The 19,354-nt window shown below is 38.8% G+C and overlaps 2 protein-coding genes across 2 annotated transcripts; both read right to left on the bottom strand.

The window, feature by feature from the left end:
* Window positions 1-267: 267 nt before the first annotated feature.
* LOC121790904 lies at window positions 268-1,692 on the bottom strand. The gene is made up of 2 exons (XM_042188997.1): window positions 868-1,692; window positions 268-807 (listed from the first exon to the last, which is right to left on the bottom strand). The coding sequence occupies exons 1-2, from the start codon at window positions 1,690-1,692 to the stop codon at window positions 268-270; spliced, it is 1,365 nt and encodes a 454-aa protein (XP_042044931.1).
* Window positions 1,693-18,143: 16,451 nt separating this feature from the next.
* Window positions 18,144-19,282, bottom strand: LOC121790902. Its single transcript, XM_042188996.1, has 2 exons — window positions 19,210-19,282; window positions 18,144-18,997 (listed from the first exon to the last, which is right to left on the bottom strand). The coding sequence occupies exons 1-2, from the start codon at window positions 19,280-19,282 to the stop codon at window positions 18,144-18,146; spliced, it is 927 nt and encodes a 308-aa protein (XP_042044930.1).
* Between the last annotated feature and the right edge of the window lie 72 nt (window positions 19,283-19,354).

Genomic DNA, 19,354 nt, shown 5'->3' with positions numbered 1-19,354 from the left:
ATCTGAGGGATTAAGCTGAGAAAACCATACAAAATCATTATACAAACACATTCACACTACAAGTCACCCTTAGAAGCCACCCCTATACAGGTTTGGAGGCTGCCCTATGATGAAAGCTTTCTGACGGATTAGGATTTTAGAAGCCACCCCTGTGCTTAGGTTTGGAGGCTTTACAAAATGACAAAAACAGTTGAATAGGAGTAAGCCACACCTAATTCTGAGGCTTACTCAACCAACTGACAAAAAGTATGATTCCTACATTCTGAATTAGAAGCCCACAGCTTCTGTGACACCTGAGATGTCATAGTTTGTACTCACATCATGTTCTGGCTGTTGGAGGTATGCCACAGCAGCCTTCACAACTCCTTCTTCAACCTCTAATGTCACTGGCAGTGTCCCAATCCTAGTTAACCTCTCTTTATTCATGTGTGGAGTTTTGTAGTCATTACCCCCTTGCACCTTAAGAATCTCAGTTAGACAACCTTGTAGAGTGAGGAAAACATTGTTGAGTGTGTATGGGCTAAGTTCATCAAAGGAGCTATGCACATTCCTTAACAAGTCATCCACACCCTTAGCTACCTTATCATCTTGTAGAGATTGGATTGCTCTAAAATAACCCAAATCCAACACATTGCAATCTGGGGATTGTGGTGGTTGGCACCTGATATGGAACTGGAACCCATCTGTGGATGCAACTGACAGAAAGTCAGCATCGTTGTGGTGTATATGAGGCTTGGCATTGTCTTGTTGAATGAAAATCTCCTTACTTATATTTTCTGGCCACTTTGCCTTGATTGCTGGTATGATCTATACATATATGATCTGTTAATATGTGTTTGTATACATAAAGGAAAAAATAAAGTGTACCTTCTGAATTAGGCACTCTCTCATCACTTCCTTGTTCACTGATTGAATGGGCTTTGTCTCCAGAGTCCCTCTTGGTCTGTTCTTAGATCTTCTCTTTGCTGGCTCCATAGTTGTGAATGGAAAAATGCCTATCTTTCCATCAAAAATGACTTCCCCATTTTCTGCAAAATGAGGTCTACACACAGCACACATAAACATCACCTTTGTGATGAACCGCTTTGATTTACATGATCTGTATGGCTCATTTTCATCTGGCAGCAGGTAGTATCTATCTGAGGTTTTAGTCATGTAAAACCATTTTTCATCTATATGCACTACATTGTGCATTGGGTGATATTTTAGCATACCATTTACTATGAGTGGTTGAATATGGCTTAAACCCCATCTCATTCTTGCAACTTTGTTTGAAGCACTAAGTAGAGGCTTTATGGCATTTGTGTGTGGCCTTAGTTGGTTTTGTTTCACAAACCTACCAACTGTGCTCTTACTTACATCAAGTTTTGAAGCAAGCTTACGGATGTTAGATCTCTCAAGAACTGACAACTCTCTTACCTTGCCAGCATCAAGCTGGAATTTGTCTTTGTGCTCGTAGCCCTTAACTCTGCCCTTTATGTTGACAGGTACTCCACTATGAATTTGGACTTTTGCTTCTGCCCATATTCTCTGGGATGTCTTCCTGCTAACTCCAAACTCTGTTGCTGCCTTTTGAATAGCTCCATATGGTACTTCTCCTGCCTGGCTCCATTGCAGCAGCCTTTGAGCTAGCAGATTTTTTTTGAGGCTTGGTATTATGCGATTTCCTCTATCTGACAGCTCCTCCTCCATAGCCCAGTGATGATATTTTTCTGAGGGCACTTAGTGATAAAAATCTCAAGTTGTGGTTAGATCTAGTCCTTATATAACTATGTGTAGGTTGATGTTCCCTCCATCTCTGTGTGTATGAAATGTTCCCTCCATGGATTTGAATTATTTTCCCTCCATTTTGGAGTTGGTAGTTGGGTTTATTCCCACTCAAATTGTATGGAATAGGGTAGTAGCCCCTAATGTATTCAAAGGCAGAGGCATGGTTAAATGTATGAGCTTCATCTCTCAAATTTTTGTTGATCATTTTTTTGTAGACACTATAGTTTGTTGAATTTGCTGGGTGACTTACTAAAATTTTTGTTTAATGGTTGAATCACAAAAGTTATTCATCACATTAAATAGCAGTAACTTTTTAATCACATTAATAATGTAATCACAAACAATATTTAGTCACATTAATTTCGCATTAAATAATTCACATTAATTTCGCATTAAATAATTACTCATCTGCACGAATTAATCATTCTAACTATGTAAACACAATAAATTCACATTAAATTTTTATTCACAGAATTTATAATCACATCAATTAATTAATCACATTATTTTTTTATGTCAAAATTAATGGAGTACAAAACTTGCATAAAACCATTTATACCTTATTTGTACAACAATAAAACAAAAGCATTCATGTGGGACCCAAACTCCACTATACTCCTTCATTTAATACAAAGTCAAACTACTCCTTAAAACCCGTGCCCGGTCAAACCGGGACGAATTTTGGGGGACGGAGGTAGTATTAATTTGACACTAAGAGGAGAGAATAATAATTGCAAAGTATAAAAATGCCCATTTAGTAAAAAAAAATACTCCCTCCGTCCCGCACTACTCGCACCTTTCCTTTTGGGCACGGAGATTAAGGAATGAGTAATAGACAAAGTCAACAATTACGGCCGTAGGAATAAATTGTTACTAAAAATGGAAAGAGTGCAAATAACTTGGGACGCCCAGAAAGGAAATAAGTGCAAGTAGTGCATGACGAAGGAAGTACTTACCAAAATGATAAAGATGTCACAAAATAGTGGAAAAGTCCTTCCAGTGTTATTACATCAATGGTCAAAGCCGGGTCGAGAGATTTTTAGAGAATGGGGATTGCGTTTGATATTATTGCATAGTTCATTGACTAAATTTATAGTTCTCTCAATTTTAAAAGTAAAAAATATGACCACTGAGTAAAAAAATACCAAAAGACCAAACAAAGTCGCAAAATAATGGACTTCAATCGATATTATATCAAATATTACACCCATATGGTATCATTTCACTCAAGCATGAAGGTATACTATTGTTAGTATTCGAGTAAATAGCATGTAAAAAGTCTTTATCGATTCTCCTAACCTATTACTTAGAGGGAAAACATTTTACTAATTGAGTTGCACTTAATCGTCAACTTCACTTCATCATCTTCCATACTCAAACTAATCCGAACTATTATCTCAATAAATTCTTATAAGTTAGTTCGTCTTATTCAAGCTCATTTTTTGAATTTCAACAATTTCTTGGGTATCTCATATTTGGACTTTTTTTTTCTTTCAATTATTTCATGCAAAAAACGTTTCTCAGCATATGGACTTTTAAATTTGCCACGTAAATTTCATATTTTTGAGTGAAATAACCCGCTCCTGTAATATGTAATTGGACCTACTATATATAATTGATACCCCAAATTATAATACTACTAGTATTTGTTAGCCATCAAAAGAAAAGATAGATAAAACTTGAGAGTAATGGGCACCACTAATCAGCAGATAGGCGATAGCAGACACCAATTATCATTATGTTAGAGACACAATAAACACAAAGACTGATCAAGAAAATTACAAACCCACATACAAAACTAATAGAAATTGATTCATTCCACTAAGAAAAATACCGAAACTTAATAGATACACATGCAAATCAAAGATTCAGTAATATATCGACACGTATAATAGCTCAGATTCAAGAATCCAATTATCACACAGTCGTACATACGTACATATGTACAATAGCTCAGAATCAAGAAACAAAAGGGTATGAGACACGTAAATGTACAACACACAATTACAAATGCAGAAAGCAGCAGTTGATTTCACATCTCTTTTGGCCTGTCTTTTTCTAACCAACAATCCAAAAATAGAAATTGTCTATTGTTGTGAGTAGATGATGACAACACCGAAACTTTTATTTGTAGCTTTCTTTAATTGTTGCGAAATGACAACACAAAAGCTGTTGTTTATTTTAAATTAATTGATTTGAACAAGAAGCCTCATTGTCTGAACGCATTTCTTAGAGATGATTCGAATTATTTCTCCAGCATTTTTTCCCAATCAATTTAATTTGCCAAAGCTCGTGTTACATTGTTTCTAATTCTAGATATTCTCCTTGATTTGCGCTTCCTTTATTATTTCTTAATTGCTACATTGCGTTGAATATTTGGTAACACAATGGAAAGAGCATCGATCGATGTTCAAGGACCAAGGCTCTTTATTTGGTATGACAATGGATTGAATTGATAGATGTTCAAGGATCATGTATATATATATAGGGTCGCGTTGTAATGCTAACTAATTTCTAATGCAAAACTAAGAGCTAACTCAACTTTGCATGTTAAAAATATTAAAACAAAGACAAGTTTATCAACAAAGATTTTGTTTTTAAACTTATGTCATTGTATTGACATGTAAATTTACATATCAACAAAAGCACATAAGTTTCCAACACAAAATACGGTCGATAACTTATATCATTGAGTTGATATTTTTAATATACAAAGTTAAGATAGCTCTTAGTTTTGTATGGGAAATTAGATATTTTTTTTATCACATCCATATAGATATATATGGTCCCAATCCTCTAAGACCACCATTTAGATCGTGAGATGGATGATCTCAATTTCCTGACTTCAAATCAGTTCGTTAATTCATAAATATAAATTGGGATAAAAATGGATTTCCAAATAAAACATTGTTTTAAAATGGGGCTGTAAAACAAAAACTTGCATCCCACATTGGAAATAATGCAAAAGGTTGTAGAATGTCTCTACAAAAGGGAACCACCAAGTTATTTTTTAAGTGTAACTCTTTACCAATTCACGAGTAATATCATGCATCTATCCGAAATATTATCTTTTTTTTTCCACAAACTTCAATGCTGGTAAATAGTTTCACTAACTTACCTAAGGTTGTCAATTAGTACACCATTGACAAATTCTGTCTGAATTTAAACCTTGTGACAATGAAGTCCATTGCATTTGATAACCCATGGATGGCAATTACCTAGGGTCTTAATTCTTCCCCTTTTATCTATCATCCGAAAGCTAACAACAATAACCATGGCATCCGATACTGACTAACATTGTTACCAACGGCCTTCATCGATGACATCCTCGTGGTTAATGGCAACTCCAAGTCCACATACACATTCCTACGAGCCATGTAAGCTAAATTTTGACACCTCATCAAACGGGAGTCATGGAGTGTAATTGATAACTCTAGGTAAGTTCGTGGTATTATTTTCCTAACTTTTATATATGGCCCATATTAGGGTATTCACAGTGGTGGCCTTAAATTCGGAGCTCATCTCAGAGTCTATCATCATTTCCTCCTGCTATGTCAGTAGCCCATCCCACAGCCTACCTCATTTCCGTATCATCACTATTTTATAATTTCACTTTTAATTGTTGGTGTGAAATAAAATAATATAAAATAACAAGAAAAATAAATTAAAGACAACTCAAAAAAAATTACATTAAAAAATCCTACATTTAAAAAACATACAGAAAAAAACAAAACTAAAAACATTGATTAAAAACATTGTGACTAGAGAGAAATAAAATGTGAGTGAGATAAAATTAAGTGGGATGAATGTGAATAATTGGTGGCCTGGATGGGGTATATATATGGAGTAAAAAATCAATAATTTTTTTTAAAAAAAGGTATCGCCGCTGCCGTGGATCGGCTTCGGGGCGGAGGCGATGAAGAATGGTGATCGGCCCCCTCACCGCAATGGGGGCCGATAATGGGCGGTGGCGATCGGCCACCATAGTGAATGCTCTTAAATGTTAGTAGTATTATTTTTTCAAAATAATTGATTTTTATAAATAAGTACATATATATTCAAGTTAATTTAAAAACTAGTAAAGCCGGTGATTTTTCCGATTAATACCGGCTCCATAGTTTGACATTGTTTTTAGTTGAAATCAGATTGGCAATTCGCCCTTCTGATTTTTAAAATACCATTGGTTTGATCTTTTTGAGTTATTCTACACTTTTTTCCCTCTTTTCATTTTTATTTTCGAAAGTTTGTTCACATTATCACTATTAGTATATGATAAGACTAATTTTAAATCTTTTGACCATAGAAATTTAATTAAGCCAATAAATATATAGTGACTTGGTCCACTTTCAATTGTACTGTCCGTAGATGTATGAGCAGTATCAGAAGTCAGAACACAAATTATAACCTTTACGCCGTGTGATTCACGAAAACGTAAGTACTAGTTGATCAAATTAATCATCATTATCTCTTTGATTAGGATGATAATGTGATAAGTATGCATTCACTTTTCCTTTTTTTTCCTTATTAATTTGTCGGTTATATATGATACAATCAATCTTTCTTTCTTTTTTTTTTCCTTTTTAATAGTAGTATTAATTTGTCGGTTATTTTGTCTTGGTCCTTGGAGCTGTGGCGTTACGTGACTAATTTGTCGACTAGATTAATTAATTAAGTTAATTTTACATGCACTTATAATTATAATAAAAACAAACACGTGTGACAAAACAAGTCTGCAAACAAAATTAGCTGTCAGGCGGTACAGTGCCAGCCAATGAAGAGACATAGTCGAGTAAATATTACTCCCTCCGTTCCATCTTAATAGAGTCATTTTTCTATTTTGCGAAGTTCCAAGTTAATTGAGTCATTTCTATTTTTAGCAAAAAGTAATTCTTCCTTTTACTTTACTCTCTCTTCATCTCTCTTACTTTACTCTCTCTTACTTTTTTCACCATCCATTTAACACACTATTCTTAAACTCCGTGCCGAAAAGAAATGCCTCTATTAACAAGGAACGGAGGGAGTATCGTTTAACTTTTCTCCTAAATTATACGAGGAAGTTATTTACATTTATTTTAAATATAAAGACAGCTAGATACTTTGTTTGATTAGCTTAGATTTAAGCTTTTCTATCACAATCTGTTGTCCTATATGTTTTGATGTTTCAACTTTTATATTTTTCTCGTACTTGTAATTGACATTATGTGTACATCATAAACTTTAATGGAAAATTGTGATTTACGTGACAATTATCCCTTATTATTATTGACGGTTTTTTGTATTGACCCATGTCAACCAAAAAATAATTATTTTAACTGATGTATTAATTTATTGGATATTAATTATTTCAAAAAAAATTCGAAACACTTTCTAAAATAAATATATGAAGACAAAATCAAGAGTGAAATTCACAAAATTATACTTGATCTTTGCAGGTGTACATGTATGCCGTGTATTGCAATCGTAAGAGCATCCACATCGGCGAGCTGCAGCTCGTCCGTCCATCCGCTCTCCGCCGCGGCACCGCTCTCCGCCGCTGCTCGATGCATCGAGCACGTCCGTGCAAACGAGCAGCATACGTGGCAGGTAGTGATTGGCCAACGGCATAGGTGTTGGCAATTTGGTTTTTATTTTTTAAAAAAATTGGATTTTAATTAAAAAATTCGATTAAAAATAAAAAAAATTCCCACTTCCCAAAAAATTATATCCGTTTTCTACCCACTTTTAATTTATTTTTCAATTTTCCCCCCAAAATTACACATTTTCATCTATAAATACCTCCACTTTCACACCCAAAAATTCACACCACACTACACAATTCTCATCTACATTCTCTCATTTCCATTCTCAATTCTCAATCTTTCTTCCACTCCTACAACATAATAATGTCCGGCCATGGCGATCACCCCCGGCTCCCACGGTCGGAACCCCGAGTGGATCGGTTCACAACCGTTTCCTAGTCCGGAAACGAAATATTCGGCCTCTCCTCAAACCCAAGGTTTGGAAGTTCCGGGTGGCTACCGGCCTTACCCGATCGACGACCAAGATGCCCCCGAAGGGCAATACGGGTGGACACCCGAGCCTAGAGCGAGGTCGACCGGCGCCTCCCAAACTCCAACTCCCCCTACTCGCGGTGTCCGCACACCGTACACTCCGGCGGAGATGGAGCAATTGTTCAAAGCATTCTTGTCAATCTCCGAAGATCCAGAGGTTGGCACGAACCAATCCGGTGATCATTATGGGTGGCGCATCTGTCGCCGGTACAATGAAAATCGACCGGCTGGAACGATCGAGCGCAACGAGAGTATGGTGCGCAACACCATATACAGAGCTAACGAAGAAATCCAAAAGTTCAAGGGGTATTACCTCCAGGAAGAGCGGCCGGCGGGGAGCGGCAAGAGCGAGGTCGACATCATCAGTTCCGCCTTGTCGACCTACCAATCCATGAACTACAAGCCGTTCAAGTACCTCAACATTTGGCAGGAGACGCGGTCGCATCCGAAGTATAGGGGAGGCGTAACATCCTCCTCTAGCGGCTCCTCCAAACGGTCAAGGTTGGTATCCCTATCCGATGCCGGCTCCGAAGACGTGGCTAGCCAACTTGCCGGAGCTAACTTAAGTAGCCCCGACGCCGGCCCGAGCGGTTCCCAACGCCGACCGCAAGGAAGGAAGAATGCGGCAGCCAACAGCCGTCGCGCCGCGACTCCATCCGCCCCCGATCCCGCTCCCGCTCCCGCTCCCTATGTGCCACCTCAACCCCCCACCAACTCGTTGTGGGGGGTTTTGGCCCAACTCAATTTGGCCGATAGGTCAAATATGACCCCCGAGCAACTTCGATCGAATGTGGCGATGATACGGGGTCTCCAAAGAACGTTGGGGGTATTGCCGGATGATGACTAGTCTTCCCCGAATGTAATTTTTACGCTTAAATTGTGCAACTTTTATTTTTTAGTAGTTTAATTATGTAATTTTCATTTTTTAGGATTTTAATTATGTAATTTTTAATTTTAGGATTTTAATTATGTAATTTTTATTTTTTAGGAATTTAATTATGTAATTTTTAGTTTTATTGTAATTTGTAATATTATTCCGGGTATTTTTAATGAATTTTAATTTTGTGGAAATGTTTTTATTTAAATTGAATAATAGAATGGTGGGACCCTTGGGCTCGTCCTTGCGGAAGAGCACGGATGTGGGTGTTGTGCTCTTGCCTAAGAGCAGGCAGAAAAAGTGGGGCCAGGCCCACATCCGTGCTCTTGCAAGGGGAGATGTAAACGGATAGGTAAAGTTATATAACTATCATATATACCTTTTTTCATGAAAAATCATTCTCCAAGGGGAGAGGTATTTGAGAATGTATTATACCTTTTCCCATTTTGAAGATGTATCTTTACCTCTCCATCAATGGGGAGTTAAAATTTTATAACTACCACATTTGCCTTCTTTTCATGAAAAATCATTCTCCAAGGGAGAATGTATCACACTTTATGTATTTTTAGTGTATTTTTTACTTTTATTTTATGTTTAAAAAATCATTTACCTTTCTGTATACTTTATTTTCTTTTGGAGTATGTTTCTTTTTGGAAAAATATATTTCACATTTTGAGGAGGTATATAGATAATATACCTCTTTTATTTACCCTTCCTTGTTGGAGATGCTCTAACCATCCATTTATGTCATGGCACATGATTAACATAAGGCAAAGCACACTAACTAAAATCAGAAATGTTCAAAGAGCAATATGAAAAATGACACACTTTCAACTTTTCGTAATTAAGAATGAGGAAGTGGCATCAACCATTTTAGTGGGTTGGTTAAGTCCTAGTTAATTTGGTTTCTAGTTTGTTTGACGATTATAACTCTGCAAAATAATATAAGAAAAATAAAAATAGAAAAACAGCTTCTAGTTAACGAAGAAACTAACGTGGTTTGATATGATTGGTAAAAAACCAAAATCGGGTTAATTTGTTGAAGAAGTCGTGATGTGATAGATGATGCTTTAGCCTGCTTTTATTGTCTTCAAATTACTTCGTTTACTGTATAATTTATTAATGTTTCTCGTGTTCTTTTTCGACACTTTTGATTAATAAGATTGACAAATGATGTGGTACCGTGTAAAACATTGCTGTAGCTCTTTCGAGTTTGATTTTTGAAGAAGATCGATAATAAATAGGCCATCCATTACATAATTTAGTCCTTTGAACCCCAAAACATCACACCTTCACCGTTTACAATCTCATTATCTCCATCTTTAGTCTTTGCTAGGCCACGCTCCTACTCGCGCTTTTCACATTAAATTATATTATGCATTATTTTAATTATAAAATTAAAATATAAGGAAACTATATACAACGTCAACTTACTTCATCAAAAATAAAAAAAAAGTTAAACATTCTAGAAGTTGAGAAACTAAAAATCCTAAAACTAAAAACATTGAAAAAGTTCATCAATTATGGAAAATGTTGGTGGGTTTCCAAACATTTTCAATTAGGTCTTCTTAGAGGCGAGCTTGGATAAACCTCTACAGTCGTGGTATATATGAGTTCTATTGAATTAAGGTGTGAATTATCCATTTTTCAAGTCAATTATTTCGTCTTCTGAGTACTCTAATAAACTTTAACATGCATTCAAGAGGTAGCTAATAAATTAAATATAGAAGACACAAGGATAAATCAAATAACTACAAAGCCTAACATGGAAAATCAATTGAATATTTTCACCAAAAATTTCACAAAAAGATGTTCTGCTCATAGTTATTAAAGTAAGAGACATGAAAGAAATTGATAAAACCCAAGGTTGAATCTTCAATCTTCAGTCTTCTCTTGCATGGATCTTCAGAGCTCCGCTCCAATGGAAGATGGATGAATTGTGTGTGAAATATGGGATGGAAGAAGGTGTAGAGATAGAAAGGGATTGGAGGCTCTGAAATGAATATTATCAATCAGGTTATGCGGTATTTATAGGCTATAAAAATGTTTAGTCTTGACATTTTTCGTGCCCTACAAGAAATGGAAAATATGGTATTTTGTTTCCTTCCTTGAATTTTCGCCTTATTTCCGCCAGCTTTGACTGCACTGTGCAATGTTTGTAGAATGGCCATAACTTTCTCCACAAAATTCCGATTGAGACATGCAAGGTATTCATGCGAAGCTCTTCCGAAGACTAAAAAAATAGTATGCATTAGTCACTGATTTGACTTCAAAACTTCTAGGAAAATCGGCTTGAACTGAGGCTGTTGCACCTTGGCCTTTTTGCACCTTTTTCTAATTTTTTCTATCATTTCTCAACAAACACGTCAAAACACCAAAATGTATAACATACGCAATTTAAGAACATAATTTGCATGATTTTTATTCAAAACGAGTCAAATCTAGCCTTTAAAAACATGAAAAATCCGTGTTTGTCAGTAGTCATCAATATTCATCCCTCTACTTCAAATAGACTCGGCAAAACAATATTTGAGGCGACTTCCCAAGGTGCTCTCTACTCCGAACCATTGGATTAGATAAATATGTCAATCTCATGTCAATGTTTGTAGTGGTTTAAAAGCTCGATGTGATCCATTGCTCGTTGCTCGTTGAATGAATTTGAAAGAGGTTAAGAGTGACAGAGATGTGAAATAAGAAGTGAAGAAGGGTATTTATTTATAGATTTTTGAATTTATAGAAAAAAAAATTAAAATCACCCCTCACCCCATATCCCCTACGTCACGAAGCTCGCAACGGCAGCTTTACCAGCTCGGCAGCCCTCCTGACGCCCATCACCGCGCCCGTTCACGGTGACGGGCAGAGCAGCGCAATGCCTCTTACGGGCCCCCATGGTGGATCTTAGAGCATTTACCCGTCTCCATCTGCAATGGAACACCACTACGTGATCTTAGGCCGCTTATTGTTTGCAGTTTAAACATAAATGTAAGAATATTTCAAATCAGTATAAAATATAACTGAAACCACTATATAAGTCTCATGGATCACTCTTCTTATTACAAAACGATTTTAGTATGAAATCATATTAATTTCTATCGTGATATCAGAGCGGATCATCTGACGTGGACTAAATTTTACCAACCCACATTATATCTGGAATTTTAATTTGATAGAAGGTTGGTCCAATTATAAAAAAAATAAGTTCAACCTCTCTAAGGTTCACATTGAAATATTTGAGTGAGTATTAATAATTGAAAACATAAATATATACTCCCTCCGTCGCACGTTACTTGAGGCGTTTCTTTTCGGCACGGGTTTTAAGAAATTTGTGTTAAGTGAGTTAAAAAAGTAAAATAAAGTAGTAGAGAGAATGAAGTAAGAGAGATGAGAGAGTAAAAGAAAGAATAAAATAGATGTGATTAGATGTTTTGTTTTTAGTCAAAAAGAGAAATTACTCAAGTAACTTGAGACAACCCAAAAATGGAATATGACTCAATTAACTTGGGACGAAGGAAGTATCTCAAAATCGGGGTAAAAAGAGACTATATAAAATTTAATTGATTATCCTTTTATCACCAACTAATTTTAATATAGAATCCTATTAATTTCTATAACTGATCAGTGCGTCAGAGGCTCACGAAGTCACGAGCCTTAATTTGGCTGTTGATCACTCGCAAGCCAGTATTTTCTCGATTTTTGTTAATTTCCTTATATAAATTAGTGTATTGATTTAAACACGCACACTATTGGGTGATGGCTACGCACAAAATAAATAATATATGAATATATCTACTCAAAATGAATGGAGTAGAAATGATATGCGAAAAAAGATTATTATCATCATTATTATTAGTGATTAAATTTTCCAAAATAAAATTTTAATTAATCTTTATTCTGCGCAATCTCATTGCGAAGGGGATTAGAGGGCCTCGAGAGGGGCGCGAATTCGGACCAAGTTATATTGAAGATAACCGAATCGATTGGATCAGTTAGCAAATGTCGTTGCCACTTGATCGATTTGAACTCGCTCTCGCTCGTTTCCTACCAATGTAATTTGTAAACTCCCAATTTTGCACTACTTTAACAGTAAAGCGGCAAGTTCGGGGTCGATCCAACAGAAAAGTTGGTGTGTCGAGTGTATGAGTAGTGAACAGGGGGGGTGCTGCCACCCTTTAACTTGGGAGTTTTCAACTACTGTTTTTACTCTAGACAGAATTAAATTTTGCTAACTTGATCAAATGAACTTTAACTACCGGGTCAAGTGAATTGCAGGTGACAGCGGAAAAGTAAATGCGCGGATTAAAATAAAACAACTTCGATTAAAATTAAACTAAGTACATCGTAAATTTAAAACTAAGCTAATACTTCGGAAAATAAGAAAGCAAGTAAAACCGAGAAGAATCTCGGTGGGAAATTTAGGAATACGCCGACAGATAATAAGTATTCTGCAGCGCTTCTTTGATTGCCCTTTCTAACTACGCATTACTTTATCTAAGCTAAGCTATTCTAGAGAACTGGACTAAGCTAGAGAACTACGCATTACTTTATCTAAGCTAAGCTTTTCATATGGTGGCACATCCTCTATTTATAAGCTCGACTCGGCCTCCAGCTGGATAACGATCTTGACAGGGAATATTCACTCATGTTGAGAATGAGCGACTCGTGGATTGCTACATGCTTTTCTTCTAGAATCGACGACGCTTTTCAGTAACAAATCCGTGACTCGGCTCTGTCCTTGCGTCTCATGTATCAGCACGCGTCCCCTTCTAGAACGTTGTCCTTGATAACAGATTGCTGCGCACCATCCAGCTCATAGCCTCACATGTCCTTCTTCTGATACCTAGTGGTCCCCTCCTTAACTGCTTGACTACTCCCCTTGATCAACTTCCCCGATTTTTGGCCTTGTATCGCCTTTTGTACTTTCTTGATCAGTTCGGCCATGCTGCCTTGGTCAAGCGGCATTTCTGCACAATTAACACTTGTTTTGCGCGATGAACCGATCAAGTAGTACACATTTTACCCTTAAACCGATGCATGAAATGAGCCCTAGCAAACTGCTCACACTTAAAACATACTTGTCCTCAAGTATATGACAAAAAAAAAGAAAAAGATAAGGCAAATTTCAGGCATGGTTTACTCATTTCACAAGTAAAAGAAGACGAAAAGAAAAACAAGACTCAAAACCAAAAACACATATTTACATGTATGCATTAGACCGAATAAATTTCCAACAATCATACCCGAGGTTGAGGTCAATCCATTTGCCAGTAGCTTATGTTTCTTCTTTTTCGCGTTTGCTTGATCAAGGTGTCAGTTTGTCAAGATTGCTCAATCTAAACCACAGTTGGATCCACTCAGTCGCTCATTTCTCACCAGAGATGTTAGGACTGTTCACTCGGTATTGCCACAATTTTAATACCTTGAATCGGACTGCACAAGATAATTCCTTAAGGTCTTTGTTTTTTGTTGTAACGGGGCTTAAGGGTAGTAACGTATTAGGGTATGGTCCTAGGGGTTCTAAGTTAAAATAAAAATTTTAAATTGTAAAAAGAAAAATCACATGAGTCAAAAGATCAAAGTTATGACTAGACTTGCTGGATCAAGTTGGGATATTTATTTTTCTAACAGATACTTACTTTGGTAAAAAACGTCCTTTAGCCTTTTAAATTTTTGGCTTATTTCCTAACTTTCAATTTCCCGAGTCAGGTTACAACTTTTTCCTACCCTTTTCTTTTTCTCAACATTTTTTTTGACTTGGTCAACCTGATCCTCTAACTTGATCAACCCGATACCCTTTATTTCGACTATTCTATTGCTATCCCCTTTTGTTTCCCTTGAAAAACTTCATCTCTTTGACCCTCTTTTCTCATGTGATATGAAACTTGAGTTCGGTTTTAAGGCTTCAAAGAACGGGTAAGAGTGTATGGGCTCAAAGTGGTTAACTAAGGGGTGCCTGATTAACGAAGCAGGTTCGTGGAACGAAGGAAAAGAAACGGCTCAAATGGCTAAGTCCTAGTGCCTTTATTCATTACTACTTGTGCAATTTTCATCTCAATATTAAAAGTTAGCCTCTCGTAAAATTTTCTTTTGTAAAAATAGTAGAAAGTGTTCTAGTTTTGGCTCATAACTCACATATAGAGAGGCTTCACAGTTGGTTTAGAAATTGAGCGTTTCCATCATACTTGCGTCGTTCAAATTGATCAAGTTTTTGCAATCAAGTTTTTATACTGAATCATCTAACTCTTCCAAGAAGTAATCAAGTCTTCCATTTAGCCAATTTCATGCATATTGCTTATTTCATTACTAACTGGAATTTGTTATTTTTTTTTAAAAATTTTAGCATGTATGATTCTACTGTAACTAACCCGTCATCCCTCCCCACTGCATATGAACTCGTCCTCGAGGGACTGGATACAATGGGAAAAAGGGTTAGGCACAGGCAACGACACAATAATAAACAAGGGAAACTTCTCACACTTAGACCAGACACTGGGCTAAGTATGAAACAGTGCCAGCGATCAACACATGCTAACAAATATAGAAAACACAACACATAGGCAAAACAGACAACAACTTCCATAAACTTCTCACACTTAGTCCATACGTAGGACTAAGTGTGAGAACGGAGTCAAAACATAATTTACACAAAGAACTGAGTTAGGGGTGATACCACCGCCTTCTAGATGGTTGAAACAGGGAATGTTGCACGCCTTCCTTATTGCGTCCACTACACAGGCCTTCCTTATTGCCTCTAAGGCGGTTGCGTTCATCGGAGCTCCTCCTCCTTGGTATCTTTCCCTTTATCACCTTTGAGCAGAGAAGCATGCTGGGCAGCGTTTAGTAAACCCCCATACCTTGGTTGGTATGGTGGCCTTCTTGGGGGGAGGAATGATACTTTCTTCTCCCTTCCTCTTGTTCTCTTCCTCTGCTCTCACCTGGCTGACCTCCACAGTGTTGCTTGCTTCTGTGACTGCTCCGGTCCCTTGGGTCGCTTGTCTTTTTTTATATCCATCTGCCGCCTCAAAACCTCAGCTTCCTTCAGCAGTTGGTCCATTGTCTGGCGGCGCGTCCTTCCCGAGGCAGAGTCATCCTCCACAGTCGAAAAGCGGTTCCATTCTGCCTCCCTCATTTGTAGTAGGAGATCACTGGGGAAAAGCAGAGAACCCTCTGCTGGTGGTGGCGAAGCGGGGTCCTTAGACCGAGAAATTCCTAGGCGAGCCTTGAGGGCGGTGTAAACCTCCGTGGGGTCAGTGCCGGTGGGAAAACTTCTGAGTACGGAGTCCACACGCCTTATGTAAACCGGGTCCACACATTGGAGTGGTCCGATGAATCTAGGAGGCGATAATGGGGTTCCGGTGGTTGGTGGGGTAAGGTTAGGGTTTCTTGGGCTGGGTGGTGACAAGGATCTCCGATTATCACTGTTGATACCGGCTCCTGAAGAAAAAGGGAAGTATTGAGTTGAGTGTTCTGCATCTCTTTCTGGTGATTCCTTGGAGGTGATTTGAATTTGGAGAGAATTAGATGAGGACAACACAAATGTTCTGGCAGCGGTTGATGAAAAGTGGGATCAGAAAGACCCCTTTTATACTGAAGTTCCGACTGTTGAGATCCCTGCCTGTTTGAGATCTTTGCGACTCTGTGCATACGGGCGTGCCTTTTCAGAATGCCAGGTGGCAAAGCTTCTCCGATACGCTTCCTCCTTCTCTCCAAGACGTCCCTTCATTGCGACAGTTTGCGCCGCCTGACACCTCTTCTACTGACTGCATACGTCCTATCATCACCTGCCCTTATCAACTCAATCACTTTACCACCAATTAAATTTAAATTGTACTGATCAAGTGGACAATTAAGTCTAGATGAAAACTCTCATAATTCCACGTGATCAGTTCCTTCCTCTACTTCTGACTTTTAAATTCTAATAAAAAAAGAAACAACATACGAAAAACTATTTACACTAACAAGGATTTGACCGGCTCCCCCTGGGATGTCACTTGATCAATTTAATAGATTCAGAATTTGTTGTTTGATCAAGCAGACTACTCATGAACACCCGGTCACTCCTTTACCTGTTCACTTGTGCGAGTTAGGCATGAGTAGTGGACTGTCGTCCACTACAAATTGCCTCCATTTCGCCCCTTCCGAGCAACTCGCTTGCCACCAAGTAGTCGGCCCTGTCTGCAAACTATGGTTCTTTCCGTGTGTGCTGTCCCTTGCTTCCTTGTTTGGCTTGATCAATTCTCCGCTGTTTTTTAGATGTTGCTTTGATCGGGTGCATGTGCTCGTCCGGAATGTCCTCACCGTTATCTTCTTGTATAATTCGGCTCGGGTGATCAGCTTCCCAGTCTAACTCCTTGGACCCAAGCAGGTGCGGTCTGAACTTCTCAAAAGCGCAGACTACCGATACCATCTCCTTTCCAGTCACGTCGTAGCTCCTTTGTGCTTGGTTCAATGTTTTTGACGCATAGAAAACGACGTAACTCTTTCCTTTGATTTTCTGACATAACACTGCCCCCACAACATAGTCACTAGCATTGCACCTCACCTCAAAGGGGTGATTCCAGTCGGGGGCGCGTATAATCGGAGAACTTACAGATCGGTCCTTTAGAAGTGTTAATACGGCCTTGCAGACATCATGGAATTCAATCTTCACGTCGTTCTGAAAAAGCTTCGTCAGAGGCTGGGCTATCTTTGCGAAATCCTTGATGAATCTCCTATAGACCCCGGCGCGTCCCAACATGGCTCTGATCTTCTTCTGATTGGTAGGGTATGGGAGTTTCGCCACCTGTGTGCACATTGCCATGATTGTTTGAGGGTCTACCCAGTTTGGATTTCGCTTTTTGGGTATCAGTTTGGGTTGACTCTAGAAGAGTAACTCTCTCCGCCCCACTATGAACTTTTCCTTCCTCAGAGTGGGGTCGAGCCTGCATTGTCGATCAAGGTGGGGTGCCACTTCTTTTTCTAACATGGCGGAATGCATGCACGGATCTGGGTCAATCTCCATCAGGTTTGCTTTTTTCCGCTTGACTACCTCTTAACCCGGCCTCAGTTCATTTATCAGTTGTCCTTCCTGTCCTTGCAGATTTGGTTTGACTGGCTTGTGATACGTCTGGTTGGACAAGTCCTTGAGGGTGGCTGACGATCCAGGTAAGGGTAACAGTTGCCCCTTAGGTAAGGGATTCTTCCTCAGCTTTCTTCTCAATGGTGCGTCCTGGTCAGGTAGTTTCTCAACCCTTCTCAGTTGGGTAATCTATCTTGACTCGGCTGGCTGTGACGGCTGGCAGAATTCCATAATTGCCCTTTCAATGGCTTGATCATCCATTTCCCAGTCATCGTTGTATCAAACCATTCAGCCGCTTCTCTATTAAGCTGTTCATCTTCAGTGGAACCAGATGGTGGTTCTTTGAAGGATTCCTTTTCCAGATACTTTTGTTTCCGAGGGCTGATAGTGTCTACTGATTGAATGCTCTCGTTGTCCTGTGCTTCCTCACAGCTTTATCAATTTCGAATGTAAGTTGCTCTCCATTAAAACTCAGCTTCATCGTTCCATGGCGGACATCAATGACCGTGCTAGCCGTGGATAAGAATGGCCTTCCCAAAAGGATGCCAACAGACTCTTCCGCTCCCGGCTCTGTCGTCTTTATGACGAAGAAGTCGGCGGGGTACATGAACTTTTTCACCTTGACAAGTTCATCTTCCAAAACTCCCTCGGGGTAAATGGAAGACCCGTCTGCTAGTTGTATCTCCGTATCAGTTTTGATAAGCTTAGCATCTTCCAGCTTCTCGTATATAGAATATGGCATAATATTAATGGAAGCCCCTAGGTCGCACATTGCGTGCTCCATTTTGACGTTTCTGATGGAGATTGGAAGCGTAAACACCCCTGGGTCAGCTTTCTTGGGTGGAAGATCTCTAGGTTGGATCACTCCAGTCACATTTTCTGTTTCGCCCATCTTCCTCTTCCCAGCTACCTGTTTACGGGTGCTGGGCTCTTTTCCTTGTGTGACTTGATCATGGGTGCTGGGCTCAAGGCTTCCGTTATGATTGGGTCTAGGTGCTGGAAAACTCGCAGATGAGCTTTGACAAACTGTTTCCGATTTCAGAGAGACTGTATTGACATTTTCTCGCCCTGTTGGTTGCTGCACTGTGGTCGGGAGCTTTCCTTCATTCCCTCTCAACTCACCCAGTGACATGACGACCTGAGATAACTGCTTTGTAAGCATCTCGAGTGCAGCCATCTGTTCTTTCTGAGTCTCTTGTATTTCTCGCATCGCATCTTGGGGCTGATACGGGATCATCACATCTCCTGGACCATCAAATTGCTGTTTGTTATATCTCTGATTAAATCGACCTCCTCCATGGCCTTGCTGGTAGTAGCCGGAAGGTCCATACTGCTCTGGCTGGTTCTGGGGAAGATGATTCTGCTGGTTCCCTCTTTGGTACTGCGGGACATAGTTCATAATTTGATTATTTGACTGTCTTCCCTTGTTGCTAAACTGAGGGCCTTGGTGTTGGTACCCCCATTCTCCCTCCTGTTGTCGACTTGACCAATTAGACTGTCCTCCATTTGACCAGTTCCCTTGAGGTCCATTCGACCATCCTGCCTGTCCTCCCTGCATTCTGTTCCCTCTAGTGTTTGATCTATCCTGGACCCAAGCAGGCC

This window comes from Salvia splendens, unplaced genomic scaffold (genome assembly GCF_004379255.2).
Source record: "Salvia splendens isolate huo1 unplaced genomic scaffold, SspV2 ctg662, whole genome shotgun sequence".
Lineage (NCBI taxonomy): Eukaryota > Viridiplantae > Streptophyta > Magnoliopsida > Lamiales > Lamiaceae > Salvia > Salvia splendens.
The sequence above is the reverse complement of the archived record's forward strand: the minus strand, read 5'-3'. Positions and strand labels throughout refer to the sequence as shown.